Below are 18,874 nucleotides of genomic sequence, written 5' to 3' on the forward strand. Positions count from 1 at the left end.
CTTATGTGTAAAAAATTATTTTTTAAAATAAAAACCAGTTCCTATCTCTCACTCTCTTATTCCCAAGGATGTCCTTGAACCTAAGAGGCCCTTCCAAACCAACATCACAAAATCCAGAAGGAATCTCATCAGGCACCTAATTGGTACAGTAGAAAATTGGAGTTGGACTCAGGAAGACCTTAATTCAAATTCTGCCTTAGAAATTTGTCTAGCTATAACATCCAAAGAAAATCACTTTAGCCCCCTTCTGCCTCAGTTTCCCCATCTATAAAATGGGAATAATAATAATAGTACCTACCTCAAAGGGCTGTTATGAAATAACATATAAAGTATTTTGCAAACCTTAAAGTGCTATAAGACTGATAACTATCATCATCATCATCATATATTCTAACCCATAACCAAATAGACATCTGTAAATTAAGCTGGAGAAGGAAATGATGAACCACTCCAGTATCTTTGCCAAGAATATCTCAAATGGGGTCATAAAGAGTGGGAGATAACTGAAAAATAAGGGAATAGTAACAACTACAACATTCTCAACAAAGCGATTATCTAGATTAAAGGCTTCCATTGTTGGTAAACACGCTATGTTCTGAGGCAGCTCGTTCTATTTCTAACTCTGATTCTTAGGACATTTTTCATCCAATTGACCTGAAATTTCTCTCCTTGCACTTTCTATTGACTGTTCCTACTTCTGCCTTCTGGGGCTAAGTAGGATGAATCTCTTCCCCTTTCCACACGACCACTCCTTAAAGACTTTAAAGCAGGGATTGTGTACTCCTTGTGTTATTTTTTTCTGTAGGCTAATATGCCCATTTCCTTCTATTCATGCCCATGGCGTGGTCTCTAGTTCCTCTTCATCCTGGTCACCCTAATCTCATCAAAATCCACTTTTTAAATGAATTTCATCAATGTGTTTCAAGTTCAAAAGGCTTCCATGTCCACATTCATGTGGGAAATGCTGCATTATGCTCCAAGACTTTGGGCAAATTACTTTACCTCTTAAATTTTAGTTTTTCTCATCTGTAAACTGGAAATGATAATTCTTTTTCTATCTCTTAGAGGGTTGAGAAAAGCATTTTGTAAAACTTAGAGAACTATGAAAATGCAATCTGTCATCATTACTGTTATTATTTCAAACAGTTCTTTGAAAGTTTTGTTGTCTCTGAGGCTCTATTTTCATAGGCAGCTCTGAATGCAACCGAGGTGAAAAACTGATGGATTATTTTGGCTTCTCCTTTCCATGTTCTTTGGCTCACGGCATTGTGCTCTCCAGGCAAAAAGCCAAACTGCCTTTGGATTTATGAAAACTCCCCTTCCCCATTTTTTTTAGAAATAACTTCTTAAAGACAACCTTCTTTCTCATAATTCACATTGGGGGATTTCAACTAAATCACCATTTCCCTGAAATCATCAAGGCTGCACAAACCTTCCTTTGTACTCAGACCTCTCCTACGGAAAGATTTTTCTCTGCTCACCAGCCAAAGGGCTGCCGTTCTCATTCATATGAGAAGGTGAGATCTCATCCCTATCACTGAAGGCATTGAGTGGGGATAGTCCCAGACACCACAGCTGTGTCTACATGAGGTAAAAGTATAAAGTCCGTTCAGTCAGCTCAGCAAAAAAGAAAAAAAAAAAAGTTAGCAGAAAATCAATCACAATTTGTGGAGGGAAAATTGAATCATCTTTTGGGATTTCTATAAACCAGATAATGGAGATTAATGTCACTTTTCAAATATATAGGGTTAAAAAAACTTATGTATAATGTATGTATGTATACCCTATGTATGAAGGATTGGGGGGCAGTCAGATGGCACAGTGGATAGAGTGCTGGGCCTGGAGTCAGAAAGATCTGAGTTTAAATATGACTTCAGACAAGTCACTTCACCCTGTTTGTCTCAGTTTCCTCATTTGTAAAATGAGCTGAAGAAAATGGTAAATCACTCCAGAATCTTTGCCAAGAAAACCCCAAACGGAATCACAGAGTGTCAGACATGACTGAACAATAACAGAATTTTGGATTCATAATCTAACAACCTTAAAGACATGGGTTCTTAAAATTGTACAACTACAGCCTCACAAAATCTCAGAAGCCTAAGATCTTAGAGTTATGGAATCATTAAGTTATCTAATCTCAGAATTGCATGGGATATTAGCAGTTATAGTAATATAGCCCTACAGGAAAGCTTTTCACCAAAAATGAAATTCAGTTTCTTTTTCAAAAAAAGTTTTAGAAATTATTAGAAATGTCAGGGAAAAAATCTCATAAAAATCCTAACTGGGATGAAGACATGAAGAGTCATGCTGTGAGGATGAAGCTAAAATCCTAAGCCTGTGCTGCGAGTGAATTTGGATGTGTCTTACAGAAAATGCAAAGCTGTAATGTGGATTTCATGGCTCTGTAGCTCATGAAAAGCCAAAGGAAAGACCTTTACAAACTCTCAGGCCAGATTGAAGGCTGGCCTCGGGGCAGCTCCATGCTCAGGCTCTCAACCCACGGGCCAGAGGAGGTTTTCATAAATGAACAGAGAACACTGTGCTGAATCCTTAGTCCTTATGGGTAGGAGGGGAGGGGGAGTAGTAGTCTCCCATGTTCCCAAATTCCTGCTGAGTGGGAGTTGAGTGACCGCCTGAGAATTTGCTTGGGCACTGTCCTCCCTAAGAAATTAGATAATATCTAAGGTTACAGAATCATATATTTATAGCTGGATGAGTCATTGGAGGATGTTTAGTCCAATGGCCTCATTTTACAGATAAGGAACTTTGGGCCCAGTGAAACTAAATAATTTGCCCAAAGTCACACAACTTGCAAATAGCGGTGACAGTGTTTGAACGCAGGACCTCTAGTTCCAAATTTTGGAGTGTTCTGTGACTTTTAACTCCATGATCTGACACTTAGAATTCTATTTGGTTGAAGGTGGAAGGTCCTTTAAAATTCAACATTTCAAATCAAGCTGACATTCATCAACAAAGCATCTGCTTTGTAAGAGTAGCTAGGTGGTAAGTTGGATCTGAAGTCAGTAAGATTCTTCTCCTGAGTTTCAATCTGGTGTCAGATACTAGCTGTGTGACCTTGGGCAAGTCACTTAATCCTGTTTGCCTCAGTTTCCTCATCTGTAAAATGAACTGGAGAAGGAAATAGCAGACCATTCCAGTATTTTTGCCCCCAAAAAACTCAAATAGTAAGATATGACTGAAAAACCTCTGTATTACCACAAAATCTGCTTTGTACGATGCAGAATGTTAGACACTGGGCATACAAATGCTGGCCTAATGCAGGCCCTACTCTTAAGGTGATAACCCAGTTGGGGAGGAACAAGTACATGAATGATTATTACACATAAAGATGGAGAGAAAAAAACAATTCTGGGAAAGACTTAAAAAAGAAGAAATTTGCTTCATCTGGACATCCCAAGGAAGCCTTCATATAAGCCTCAAGGAAAGCATCATTAAAATCATAGATTCAGAGCTAGCAAAAGAATAAATATTTATAGAGTACCTACTATGTCCCAGACAGTAGGGTAAATAATTTGCAAATATCACATTTGATCTTTACAATAACCATGCAAGATTGGGTGCTATTATCCCCTTTTTACAGATATGGAAACTGAAGCAAAAAGGGATCAAGTGACTTGACCAGGATCACACAGCTTAAGTATGAAAGGTCCTCAGAGATCCCCTAATTCAACTCTCTTGTTTTATACAGAATGGAACTGATGACTTGATCATAATCATGTAGGTAATGAGGAACTTCAATATTGAGCAAAGAGTGTTGCAAATAGAAGGCATCTTAGAACATGAAATATTTGAAATAAGAAAGAACCTCAGAACACAAAATATTAAAGATCATTTAGTCCAATGCATTCACTTAAAAAAGTTTTATTAATGCCTTTTGCTTTTTATACCACGGTCATTAAAAAATAAAACTAACCTTCACAGTGAACCTTGTAACAAAGAAAATTAGTTCAGAAAAACCGATCAATAAATGGACGTTAATTGTCAGCAGTATATGTAACATTTTGCTCCCATAGCTTCTCCCTCTCCCAATCCCTACCCTAAGAGGAGTGAAATATGTTTAATTACCAAGATATTGGCTGTTATAATTAATCCTAGGTCAGCTGCCTTTGCGCATTATTTCTGCTTGATTATTATAGTCAGTTTGTGTATCATTCTCTCCATTCTGTTTACTTTACTCTGCATCAATTAATAGAAGCCTTCCTCTGTTTATCAGAATTTTATCATAACATCATTTCATTTAATAGTTTTTTTGTTTCTTAAGTACACCAAGATTTATTTAGCCATTCTTCATTTTCTAGGTACCCACTTGTATCCAATTCCTTGCTACCACCAAAATTGCTGTACTTTTTTATATATGGGACTTTAGCAGCTTACTTTTATATTTATCAGCTCTCAGGAGAGAAAAGTCTTAAGTACCACATAATCTTGAGTGTTATCTGAATTATTAACATTTCCCCCATCATTTTCTATGTGTAGATAATCAACAAAAGCTCTAATTTGTAGCATTTGTTAATATCCAAAGTGTGAATGGTCATACTAAAAATTTAACAATCAGTTCTCAAGCCAATTCAAGCTATCTCTACTACACCCTGGACATACACTCTGTGTATGACCTCCTTGAAATATATGTCAAATAATGAGATTGTTGAGTAGAGTATAAATTACTTAGTGATTTCTTTCAAATGATTCCGAATTGCTTTCCAGAGCATTGGACAATTCATGCCATCACCAACAACATATTAGCATATCTGTCATTCCAGCTCTTCCAACATGAACAATTTTTATCTATTATTTTTTGTTAATATGATGACTATGGGGTGAAACTTCAGGTGTAAGCCCATTTTACAGATGAAAAAACTTGAGACTAAATCACAAACCAGGGAAGGATCTTGAATCCAGAACTTAGAACTGACAGTGTTCTTTCTGTCTCTCCAAGAAGAGCAACTTTTCTCCAGTTGGAGAATATGTGTCCCCAATGTAAGGTGGAGACTAGTCTTTGGTGACAATAGGGGAGAGAATTAAATAGGCTAAATTTATTTTGTCTCCCTCTTCTTCTTCCTAGTAAATATCAAATTAATATCAAAATATGGAACATATACTTAATAGGTCTCTTAATTGAGAAGCTCAGCATTTATTCTCTATTCACTAGTGGTTTCCATATTCTGAAAAAAATGCTTAAGGATCCAAATAGCATCCTTGGAGGGGCCAGTTAAGTAATATCTTCCCAGGGCCTACAGAAAATCACAGAATCTCAGCAAGGAAAGGAACCTTTGGGGGTATCTAGTCTAAACTGTACCTAAACAAGAATCCCCTTATTGCATCCCCATGTCATTCAATTTCTGACTGAACAGCACTAGGGACAGGGCATTTACTATCTGCTACTCTATTTTTTACAATTGTTTAGCAGTTCTTCCTTATATCCCTCCAAAATCTGTTTTCTGCAACTTCCCACTCTGTTCCGAGTTTTGAGACAAATACCCAAGTTTAATCTTTCTTCTTTTTATAATAAAAAAAAAATTATTGGTCCTGGATCCTTGGATCTCCTATCTGGATCTCACACTGGATAGCATTTCTTGTGATATTGCAGCTGTAATAGTTTGGAAGAAAGAATTGGAAGAAACGTGTAGAAAACTTATCTTTGCCAGGAAAAGGGGGATCCAAGATATAAAGATTTATAAGCTGTGATCTTGGAGAAAAGATAATTTATCTCTCTGGGATTCATCTCAAAATGAGGACTTGGGCCTCAAACTTATCAAGCTTGCAGATGACAGACAGCTAGGAAAGATAATTACCACACTTGAAAGCAGTGTCAGAATCCAAAAAGATCTCGACAGATCTGAGCCAAATATAAAAACATGAAATTTAATAAGAAAAAATACGTCTTATGCTTGTGCTCAAAAAACCATCTTTGTGAATACAATAGAGGAAGGAAGGGCCAGAGATTCATTCTTTTTAAAAAAAAAAAATCTGGAGATCTTAGGGAACTAAAACTTCAAAATGAAACCACAGTGTGGTTTCACTGAAGCCAGAAGAGTTAACATCTTATACTGGGAAGAGACAAGACAGCACAGGCAATAATCCGATTGTTCTCCATCCAGATACGTCTCAAGAAAGGAGTTCAGTTCCGGATATTGTTGATAAGAAAGAGAACCTTTAGAGGAAGATTCTCAATGGGAATTCCACATGACAACTACTTAAAAGAAATGGGAATTAGAAGACATGAAGGTGCCATGTTGTTAGCTTCCAAGTACTGAAAGGATGTCCTCTGGAAAAGAGGTTACATTTCTTTGGCTTGGTCCCAAAAGAATTTGCAGAGGGACAAATTTATCTTTTTTTAAGAAAAAAAAAACAAAACAATTATTGATCAGTAATGAATAGAACCAGTTACAACCACGGAGAATGGGTGTGGACCACAACATAGCATTTACACTCTTTCTGTTATTGTCTGCTTGCATTTTTATTTTTCTTCTCAGGTTACTTTTACCTTCTTTCTAAATTCAATTTTTCTTGTGTAGCAAGACAACAACAAACATGTACACATATGTTGTATTTAACATATACTTTAACATATTTAACAGGTATGGGACTAGCTGCCATCTAGGATAAGGTGTGGGGGAAGGAGGGGAAAAGTTGGAACAGAAGGCTTTGCAATTGTCACTGCTGAAAAATTACCCGTGCATATGTTTTGCCAATAAAAAGTTATAATAAAAAAAACAATTATAACAAATGTAAGCATCTCAAAGTATATAATGGACTGCCTTTGGAGTCACTGGAGGTCTTCCATTAGCAGCTACATAACCATTTGTCAGGTACACAATAGTAGGAGTTTTTGGGAAAGTACACACTGGACCAGATGACGTCTGACCCTTCTAACTCTTTTTTTGATTGTATGACTTCTAATTATAACACTAATAGCTTGACACCCAGTGTGCACGATGCCTTCTTGACAAATGTGCTTATTGAGGGAGAGTTTCCATGTAATGAAAAACAATGGGTAATAATAAATTAATATAAATTAACTTTTTGGGTCAACTTTATAGAAACATCTATACTACAAGGAAGTCATATTTCCTGTCAGTCTATTATAATTCATGTCAAATGTGAATCAGGAAAACCAAGATAGCATTTCATCAGTATATATCTAAGTCATCCATTTTCCCAGCCTAGCAAGGACTGTGTTGTCATTCCTCAGGGAAGGTCACTTTCATACAAAGGAGATCCTCATTTGGGAAATACCACTGAGGGTGACAAATCATTGCCACTTCCTCTGGTTTACAAGGGGGTGAGAAAACTTTCCTGTAGTTTCTTTATTTCTCAGGTAACTGTGATAACTGGTGGATATACTCCCACATTTGTTGACTCGTTTCCCATTTTTGTTTGAGAGTTAAATCATCTGATCTTTCTTTGAAAATATACTCCTTTCATAGTTTCTTTACAATTTGGTAGAAAAATGGCTGATACAGAAATATTTTGCATAATGTATATGTATAATGGGTATCATATGTATATATATATATATATATATATATATACATATGTATAATGGGTATCAATTTTTTGCCTTTTAATAGGTGGGAGATGGAGTAGAGGGAGGGAAAGGATTTGAAGCTCAAAATTCAAATACATTTTTTAAAAAACCTAGTAGAAAAACCTGTCTTTCATTTACAGTAACTACATCCAGGCCAAGCACATTACCCACTGAACCACCTAAGTATTAGCAAATTACTAATGGCAATTTAAAAGGAAACTCAGGACCTTAGACCAAAAAATATAGACTGTGCGATCTAAATGGTACATAAATAATGGAATGTTAATGGTAGAAAGTCCTTTGGAACACGGGGAAACAAAAGATGAGAGCTAGAAGGAACCTTTTAAAATAAAATGTTAATTCTGGCAATTATTTTAAACTTCAGAATGTAGACTACCTGAACACAGAAAACAGAATGTAAAGTTTCAGATTTAGAAAAGAATCTTTATCAGAGTTGACAGAAGCCTTGCTCTAGAATGTAGAATGTCAGAGTTTAAAAGGATCTTTTTTATTGAGTTATTTTTCAGTCATGTCTGACTCTTTATGATCCCATTTGGGGTTTTGTTAGCAAAGATATTGGAGTGCTGCCATTTCCTTCTCCAGCTCATTTTACTGATGAGGAAACTGAGGCAGAATTAAGTGACTTGCCCAGTGTCACACAAGAACTAAGTGTCTGAGGCCAGATCAAAATCAGGAACTTTTTCTTGACTTGACGGCAGACCTACTGCTCTATTCACCACAGCTAGCTACCCAAAAGGGATCTTGGTGGGCAATTAGTCCCACACCTTCATAGGAAACAGCAGAGCTCAGACTGGACTCCCAGATCTAAGCTCGGCCTTCTAACCACCGTGCTAGGTATAATGAGTGACCAGAAAGCTGCTCCGTCTCCTGCTGAAGAGACGCCTGAGCTCCCGTGTTTGTACCTTCCCATCCTCAAAGCATCCATGACTTCTGAGAGAGCAGAGAATGCCCCTCATCAGCTGCTCCCTCTCCTTTTTCACCCAGTCTATCTAGAAGACCATAAACATGTTCACACAAGAGTGGGGAATGGGTCCTGAACACGGCTGACTGGGAACGACTGATGGGAGGCAGAGCTGGAAGGACCTTGAGACACAGATGCCTCAGGTGGACTGAGCTTTGAAGGTCATCTGATGCAGCTGCCCCGATTTACCGAGCAGGAACCCAAAGCATCACAAGGTTCAGAGATCTGCCTGATCTCATAGCGGGAGCTGAGCCAGGACACAGATACAGGATCGTCGGCTCCAGCCAACAAAGGTCTTGTCTAAGTATGGAAAAGGTCTCTTTCAAGGCAGAGGCCGAACAAACAGAGAGCTCAGAACATCCAAGGGGACTTTCATCCCCTACAGAACCATCACTGTTCTCATCCCACCTCTAGGTCTTATTTTTTCATATCAATTCAAGTCAATGAGTACGGTAGTGATACACTGACTTATTTCGACAGAGCTTGCCTAGTGCTGGACCTGAAAGCAAAACATAGGGGTTTGACTCCTGATTCTAACAACAATAACTGTGATCTCAAGCCAGTCACTTTCCTTTTCTGGGTGTCGCTTTTCCCATCTGTAAAATGGGTACGATAATACTTGCACTGTCTGCTTCAGATGGTTGTAATGAGACAGTGAGGTACTTGGTAAACCTTCAAGCACTATGATTAGTAGTATCGATAAGTATAAGAGAACTGAAGGGAAAAAAAAGCATTTCTGCATCTTAAAGGACAAAATAAGTCTTGGAACCTAGACAAAAGTTGCTTTATACTGGTTCTCGGTGCTCTTGTGTTTCTCACTCTTCACAGTAAGTAGACTCGGGAGATCTGATGTTCTATACACGCCTGTGCGTGTTCTCCCCTGGCACATTCGGAGCTCCGAGATGGAGCCCTCAAAGCTGAGGTTGCCTTCCGACTCTGAGGAGGGCATCAGGCTGTTGGTTCCACCCTTGACTCCATCCACATCAATGATCCTGTTCACTGGGAGTTCACTGCCAGCATTCATCCCAGGACACGAGCTGGGGTCATGTCGGGGTGTGGGGAGGATGCGCTCACAGAAGTTTTCAGATTCTTTCGTCCTTCCATGGTTTGCTCCTAATATAAATAAATAAATGAGGTAAGTGAATGAATGAATGAATGAATGAATGAATGAAAACTAATTAAATCAATAAACAGATAAGTGAATGAATGGATGGGAAAGGAAGGAAGGAAGAAAGGAAGGAAGGAAAGAAGGAATTAGTTAAATCAATAAATAGATAAGCGAATGAATGGATGGGGAAGGAAGGAAGGAAGAAAGGAAGGAAGGAAAGAAGGAATTAGTTAAATCAATAAATAGATAAGTGAATCAATGGATGGGGAAAAAGGAAGGAAGAAAGGAAGGAAGGAAAGAAGGAAGGAAGGAGAGAAGGAAGGAAGGAAAGAAGGAAGGAAGGAAGGAAGGAAGGAAGGAAGGAAGGAAGGAAGGAAGGAAGGAAGGAAGGAAGGAAGGAAGGAAGGAAGGAAGGAAGGAAGGAAGGAAAGGAGATACTTTATTAATACTTTATCAAAAGGAAATAAAAGCCTTAATGACAGGAATGACTAGTTTCTCTATTATGATGTATCATCATTGCTTTTCAACATCAAAATAAAAAAGTCTCTGAGAGATTTTATTAAACCTATAAAATGGGGATAATAAAGCCTAAACTACCCATTTCATGGATGGTTATTTAAAAAAAACATGTTTGTGACAAAAGAATAGCTTCTGTATAGAGGAGGAGCTATTGCAGGAGCAAACCTGGGGTTTCACTGGTATAGAGAACACCTGATAAGGAAACTGTGCCAGTTGAAACGTGCGCCTATTCAGTACTTAGTAGTTTCAGACAACTGCCTTAGGGCACTGAAAGGTTAAGTGACTTAAGTGCCCAGAGTGACACAGCCAGTATGATCAGAATTGGAATTTGAACCCAAGTCTCCCTTGCTCCAAGAGCAGGGTATGACCACTCTACCTGCCTCTATCCACCATCATAACTATCACAAGTTCCCACCCTCCTCCTCAGAGGCTTTCTGGTGACACAGCGCGTGACTTTGGTTTCTTCAGGACCGGTCAGCAGCACCCAAGTTCTGGGTGGTCCTGCCAAGGGGAGAAGACATTGAATGAGAGTCTAGCAACAGTGGAATCATCACAACTAAGGGCAGGGAAGGAAGTCACCAAAGAAGAAATGTCTTTAAGCCAAAGCAACTTCATAAAAATGTCTAGAAACACAAAAAGGGACTGTGATCTTCATGAATGATGAAAATAACTTCATTGATGAAATCATGGTGCAAACAACAGTAATATTTTAAATGTGTGTGTGTGAGAGAGAGAAACAGAGGCAGAGAGACAGATAAAGGAGAGAGAAAAGAGAGAGAGAGAAAGAGAGAGAGAGAGAGAGAGAGAGAGAGAGAGAGAGAGAGAGAGAGAGAGAGAGAGAGAGAGAGAGAGAGAGAGAGAATGAGAGATGTGAGGGAGAGTTGATTTTATAGAAAGCCCTGAATCTGGAATTAGAAAGATCTGCTTATAATATTTGTAAAAGGAATTTAGCACAGTGTCTGGCACAGAGTAGATGCTATATAAATGCTTATTCTCCTTATTTCAAACTCTGGCTCAGATACTCATCAGCTGTGTGATCCCTAGGCAAGTCAACTTCTCTGAGGCTCATTTTCCACATCTGTATAATTAGGGAGCATAATGTTCTTTAAGATCCCTGCCGGCTCTTAATTTAGGGCCCTGTGATCTTTACAATTTATAAATTCTAATGCCAATACCTTCGTCTACCCAATGTGAGAGCTTGGAGAAGGATTTAAACTCTCCGCCTCAGTTTTCTCATCTATAAAAAAGGGTAATTACCCTTGTCCTGATGCCTTCCAGCTGTTGTGAAACTAAAGTGAGATACTAGATTGAAACAAGAACCTAATCAAGGGACTCAGTCCCTCAGGATGGGATTGGTCAAGATGAGATATTCTCAGATTTATTTAAAATCTCAGTTCAAAATTTCTACATCTGGTGCCATAGCTGCTTTCCCAAGATCACTGAAACTGTTGTAGGACAGAGGAGAACTTTATTCCTTTTAGTTCTGGGCAGAGCCAAGATGGTGGAGTTAGGGGGATATTCTAACTGATTCTCCCAGCATTCCTCACTAAAAAAAAAACTTTAAAAATATTATGTCCAATTAAATTCTAAAGTGACATAACCAATCAAAGATTGGAGTTAGGGAAGACACATTTTACAAGTCTAAGTCAGATGGAAAAGTAAGGTTCCCCCAAGTGGAAACAGGGCTATTGCAGGAAGTTCACTTTCCAGTCTTATTTCACTTGTAGCCAGCTAGACTATACTCACTGAATACACACCCTGATCTTTCCCATTTCGATGCATTTGCTCACATTGTGACCTTTTCCCCCATCGCTTTTAATTAAATTCAGCACAAATTTACAAAAGTTTTAAGCATTTTTTTAGGCATTGGGGATACAAAGAGAATTAAAAAAAAAAAAAAACCCTCTCCTCTAAAGGAGCTTATGGTCTCTTAGGGTAATTTGGAGATTCATGCAGGACTCAGAGAAAGAGGACGGGAAGGGGCAGCTGAGCCCCTGATTCTCAAGATCAAAGCAGCTCTCAAATTTAAAAAGCTGAAAATGAACCTGATTCTACTCTCTAATAAACTGCTAGAATACAAATAAGGCTGAGCAAATTTGGAATAAAAATGTCCTTCTCTAACCTCTGGGTTCCTCTCAATTACTACACCGTACCATACCCTACTATACTATACTATACTATACATTATACTATACTCTACCAATTCCATTTCCATTCCATTTTGGGGTTTGTTGATAGGTTGAACATATACAACAATTTTCTATACTTTGTTGTTTATGTTTTTAATATTTCTCTTTGTAAAATGGTAGTGTCATGAGCTTAGAATCTGTTAGAAAATACTACTCCTGGTCTCCGTTGCTGATGATGATTTGGGGATGGGAAAGATCTGAATTAGACACATCAAGACTGTCACTGATTGCTCCCACGAGTACTTCACAGTGAACTCTGACTATGGAGATCTCTATCTTCTTTTCTCTAAATCAATGGAGGGACAGCTTGATTCTTTGATTGATTCTTATAACAGATAAGAAATATAATATAGTAGGTCTCTAATTGAAACCAGATTCCACATAGACTCACACAGAGTCCATCCATCACTGTGACCCACTGGGAATCACTAACAAACTTCCTTTCCCCACAAGCTGTGTTTATCACTGTATCATGAAGAGTTGCTGGCCAGTTCCATTCACCTGAGACCTTGGAAGCCTGAATTAAGAGACCAGCCTCCCCTCAGAGATGGATTCTCACTTGACTTTCCCTGAAGTCAGCACCTATCCATGGTTCCTTCTTTCTCCTAGTATTTGCAAGTATTTGAGCTCCCTTATCTTAATCTGCTGTTGATAACAACCTATAGGGTCACAGAAAAATCAGATCATAAATATGAGCGAGAAAGAATCTAGTCATCTAGTCCCTAGCTTCTTAAATTGTGGTTTGTAACCCTATGTGAAGTTTCATAAGTGAATGTGGGGATTGAAAAATTAAGATTTATTATCAGTAAATGTTTGATTTGTATACCTATCTTATACCTATAGACCTGAGGTCACATAAAAATTTCTTAGGCAAAAAGGGGTTGCAAATGGAAAAAAATTTAAGAAGCCCTGATCTAGTCCAACTTTGTGAAATGACAAATTAAGACTCTAATAAATGATTCGATTATAGGAGATTTAAAACCAGGCTCTGTGATAGCAAAGAATCAAGATGTCTTTTGTTTGCATTGTTTGCATATACATTTGTTTATCTCTGTATCTGCATATGTGTATTAGTTTTCATTTGTGTGAGAATACATTTTTATATTTTATGTGCGTATATTTGTATGAATGTGAATTTCTGTGTATTCTTGTGTTTGTGGGTGTGAATCTGTACATTTTTTCTGTATTGTTTGCATATACATTTGTTTATCTCTGTATCTGCATGTGTGCATTCGTTTTCATTTTGTGAGAATACATTTTTGTATTTGTGTGTGTATATTTGAATCATTGGCTTAGAGAAAAGAGGGTAAAGATCTCCACAGTCAGAATTCATGGGATTTAGATCTAGGAAGGACCTTAGAAATCAGCTGTTCTAGTCTACTCTTTTGTACAGATGAGGAAATCAAGACTCAGAGTTTACTGTGGTTTGACCAAATTCATGCTCTGTGTGCAGAGAACAGAGCTCTCTGAAGATAACTATTACATTTTATAATTCCTATGCATCCAAGACCATCTCCGGTCTTCCTGATCTCTATTTGCCACTGGACCCAGAGGGTTCTGAGGAGAAAATGAGACTGGTGGCTTTGCACAGCCCTCCATCCCTCAAATCCAATTCACTTGCCTATGGCAGAATGTCCTTGATGTCATGATTTTTTTTGAGAATCAAAGACAAACAATTCATAGACTTGAGAACAGCCAGCCTGGAACTCCCCTCTCCCTTAACACAATTATGTATTATGTATCATATCATCATTTCTTCCCATCATCCCATCGATTTAGAACAAGGACTCGTTTATCCCAGTTTCTTCATCTTGCAGAGAAGTGACTTGTGTAAGACCATGTTGATGAGAAGTAATACGGCCAATATTCAAACCTAGCTCGGCTGACTCCGTATGGACCCACTGCTCTTTCCCCCATGTGAGCTCACCCTGGGGGAGCCCCCGGCACCGTCTCGCCAGCCGCACAAACACTCCCTGTACCCTCCATACATTTGGCCTCTGTTTCCACAGACCAATAATTTCCAACATTAGCTCTTATTCATAACCGAGATTTCTTGGTTCTTTTTCTCTGTCGAGTTGAGCAAAGTGCTCTCTCACACAGGGCTGTTTCTATATCCAATTTTAAACCCAACGTCTGCTCCCACCCCCACGCCTGTTGAACTGTTTTTGAATTCCTGATTTTTTTAAACAGTTGGAAAAGTTTGTTTTCATGGAATCATCAGCCAAAACCAGGAATTTTCCTTTCCCTGCACACTCACACATACCTCTCTTGTGACATTCTCTTACACATATACAATATTCACACATACAGGACAAATTCATACACACACACATACACACACAGATTTAGAGGAACTCACATTGATTCAAATATACACACACAAAATATAAAAATGCCTTCTCACACAAATGAAAACTAGTGCACACATGCAGATACAGAGAAAAACAAATGTATGTGCAGACAATACAAAAAAAATGTACAGATTCATACCCACAAACACAAGAATACACAGCAACTCACATTCATATAAATATACGCACATAAAATGTAAAAATGCATTCTTACACAAACAAATGTATATGGAAACAATACAGAAAAAATGGACAGATTCATACCCACAAACACAGGAACTCACATTCATACAAATATATACACACAAAATATAAAAATGCCTTCTCACACAAATGAAAACTAATGCACACATGCAGATACAGAGATAAACAAATATGCAAACAATACAAAATATATGGATGTGTGTGTGTAAACATATTCTCATGCATGTAAGTACATATAAATACAATCATGCAATATAAAATTGCATCATACAGATATACATTCACATACCTATACAGGTACTCATACAATATAAATGTAGACACAGACACAGATATATTACAGTACATATATATATATATATATATATATATATATATAATATATGTGTGTGTGTGTATATATATGTATATATATATGTATGTTCATGCCCTCATATATGCAGCTATACAGCACAGCTAGGGGACACCATAGATAGTTAGTCTAGAGTCAGGAAGACCTGAGTCGAACTCCTGTGTGAGGCTGGGCAAGTCTTCTAACTCTATCTCATTTTCCTCATCTACCAAATGGGGACAAGAATAACACCTACCTCCCATTTTTGTCATTAGAATTAAGTGAGATAACATGTTAAATGCTCTGCAAACTCTAAAATGCCTATAAGTGCTTGGAATTGTTATTATACAATACAATTATTACATAATTATACAATTATTATTATACAATACACAAATCCACAGCCGCTTACATATATACAAAATGTATCTTTTACACATCCTGAGTAACCAAAATTTGATCTTTACTGTGAAATTTAATTTCCAAAGAAAACTTTCTTAAACTAAGAAATTCCTAGAAACAAAACAATTGGGAAAAAAAAATGCATGCTTTTCTACTGATAAAAAGGCACTGGAGGATCTTTTAAATATAGATGATTTTGTCCAATTACAGGGGAGGAAACAGCTCAGCGAGGGGGAAGCAACAAATGTTCCACTCTCCTAAGTAAGCTCATGCCTCCTGGATGCTTCTGCCCAGATGTCCAGAAACGGTCATCTCCTCCAAAAGGGGTTCATTGAGAAAATTTGGTAACAGCTGCCCCAGGAAGACGGAGTCCTCCCTAACAGAAAACTGAGGATTATATACCCATACTGTGACTTTTAAAATTTGCATGCAAGTGGGATGGAAAATGCACTCCTGTTGATTCTATATTTAGAACATCTCAATGTATATACACCCTTCTCTCGGCTGACACTGCCCACACCCTGGAGCAGGCTCTTAACACCTCATGTCTGAATGCAATAGCCTACAGGGTGGTCTCCCTGCTTCAAGTTTCCACCCATTCCAGGATATCCTCTGCCCAACAGTCCAAATGATCTTCCTAAATCACGGGGCTCCATGTCACTCCTGTACTCAATAAACTCCAGTAGCTTCCTATCATCTCCAATGAGAGGCTCTGAGTCTGAAGCCGATTAGAAGCTTGCCTTTTCCTCCATTTCCAGTCTTACATCTCCCCCTTTTCACATACTTCACAAGCTGTTGACATCTGGTCTCCTGGCTATGGCTCACACCAGGCGATCCAACCCCCAGTCCTAGAATCCCTCCTTCCCCTCCTGGCTCTTTTAATACCCACCTGCTGCCAAAAGTCCTTCCTGACTCTTATTATTGCTAGAGCCTCCTCCTCCATATGAACTGATGCTGAGTGGAGAGAGCAGAACCAGTAGCAACCACAGTATTGCTCAGTGATCAACTTTGATTGACTTTACTCTTCTCCACAGCACAGTAACCCAAGACAATTCCCAATAACCCATGATGGAAAATGATGAAGCACACTAGTTTTACTTTTTTTTTCTTTCTTCATGGTTTTCCCTTTTTTTTCTTATTCTTCTTTCCCAATTTGACTCATGTGGAAATATATATAATATGATTGTACACATAATCTTTGTCAGATTGCTTGCCATCTTGGTGAAGGAGAGAAAAAAAAAAAGGAACTCAAAATCTTACAAAAGTGAATGTTGAAAACTAACTTTACATGTAATTGGAAAAAATAAATGCTATTAAAAATGCTAGTGTCTAAAGCAGAATAAGCTCCAAGTTAATAAAATAAATAAATAGTGGTAAATAGTGAAAAAAAAAAATGCTAGCACCTTCTCTCTGACATTTCACCGAATTTATCCCATGGATATTTTATTTCTACACAATCTTTACATGTTGTCTCCCCATGAAAGTGTAACCCTCTTATGGGAAGGACTGGTTTTTTTCCCCCATCCTTTGTATACCCGATGTTTACTACAATTGTCCAACAGGTAGATGATGAGTAAATGTTTGTTAAGTTGAATTGCACTCCAAATGTCACCTCCTGCAAATTGCTTTATTCTCACTGCAACCTAATTTTGCATCATCCCCCACTCGAGTCTCTCACCAGCTTGAGAGACCTATTCTGCAACAGTTTTTTCAAAGACCTAAAGGAAAGGCTAAAACCCAATTGTAAATGTGAATTTTGGGGCCTCTACTGAATGATCCTATTGTACCCCTGAACTGAGCGGCAGTAGTATGGCCAAATGGCGCAGAAGAAACAACACCAGGTCTGGAGGTAAAAGGACCTGTGTGACCCTGGGCATTTTACTCTGTTTGTGTTTGAAATGCCTCTGTTATCTTTGCCAAGAAAACCCCAAACGGGGGTCAGGGAGAGTAAGGCAAGAATGAAACACCTCAACAACAACAAAGATTTGGGTTTAAATCCCAACTTCGTTCCACGCAACCAATGTTTTTTAAGTGTCTACTTGCAGCCAAAGATGGGGATCCATAGGCAGAAATGAAATGGATCCTGACTTCAAGGAATCTGAGGCAAACAGAATTTAGATTTTGGAGGGGTTTGCCATTCCCTTCTCCAGATATGGAAATAAATGTTATATACAAAATAATACAAAGCAATTTCAAGAGTGTCAGGAAGGGCTGCAAGTAGGAAGGAATACCTGGACTGGGTCTTGCATGGTCTTAAAGCATTCCAGTAGTAAGGATGGAGTAATATAATAGTAATTATAGTGAAATATATAATGAACAATAGTAATATTAAAAAGCTGGAAAGGTAGATGGTAGCAGCAATAGGGAGACAGTGTAGATTTTTGAGTAAGAGGGTGATAAGATTAAGTCTGTATTTGAGGAATACCTCTTTGGAAGCTCTATAGAAGTTGGACTGGAGAGGGGAGAGGCAGGGAGAACAATTAAGCAGATAAGAGAGGGTATATGGACTTGGATTAGGGGAGATATGTTTTAGAGGTAAGGGTAGAATTAACAAGACTTGATAATTGATTTGATAGGGGAATAAGGACTAAATTAAGACTAAATATGCAGATTTGAAAGTCATCTGCAAAAGAATTATAATCTTCTCTGGTGATTACTTGCTGTAGGAAATAGGGAGCTACTGAAAGTCTTTGAGCAGAGGAGTTATATGATCAGGACTGAGCATCAAGGATGATTCTGAAAGCTCTCTGGAGGATGGTTTGAAGGCAAGGAGACTGGAGGAAGGGTGGGCTGAAGCCAGATTGTGTGAGATAATGGATGACATAAATGTCAGTTATTATTAACATTACATTCACAGACTGGGACAGTTGGGAAGGCCAGGTGGCCAAGCATGGAGGAAGACATTATAAGATATTCCACACAAAATTAGTCAAAATTAGACTGCTGGACCTGGAAAAAATTGTAGAGACTGTCTAGTTATTTTATAAAGGAGGAAATAGATAAAAGAGGTGAAGTTACTTGTTTAAGATCAACAAATAAGCTAGGATTAGAAACCTATAAGTACATGGTTGTTGTTCGGTCATGTACTACTTTTCTTGAACTCATATGGGAATTCTTGCCAAAAATACAAAGTGGTTTGCTATTCCCTAGTCCAGTTCATTTTTACAAATGAGGAAACTGAGGCAAACAGGATTAAGTGATTAATCCAGAGTCACACAGCTAGGAAGTATCTGAGGCCA

General features: G+C 38.1%; 1 protein-coding gene across 3 annotated transcripts in view; it reads right to left on the reverse strand.

Annotated features, from left to right (window-relative positions):
- Positions 1-8,183: 8,183 nt before the first annotated feature.
- RGS12 (regulator of G protein signaling 12) overlaps positions 8,184-18,874 on the reverse strand; it is a 226,334-nt gene continuing 215,643 nt past the window's right edge. For all 3 annotated transcript variants that reach the window (XM_031943011.1, XM_031943010.1, XM_031943012.1), the window contains one exon: positions 8,184-9,644. In XM_031943011.1, coding sequence (XP_031798871.1) covers positions 9,301-9,644 — 344 coding nt within the window. In that variant the 3' untranslated portion in view covers positions 8,184-9,300. The remainder of the gene's footprint in view (positions 9,645-18,874) is intronic.

Source organism: Sarcophilus harrisii, chromosome 6 (assembly GCF_902635505.1).
Source record: "Sarcophilus harrisii chromosome 6, mSarHar1.11, whole genome shotgun sequence".
Taxonomy (NCBI): Eukaryota; Metazoa; Chordata; class Mammalia; order Dasyuromorphia; family Dasyuridae; genus Sarcophilus; species Sarcophilus harrisii.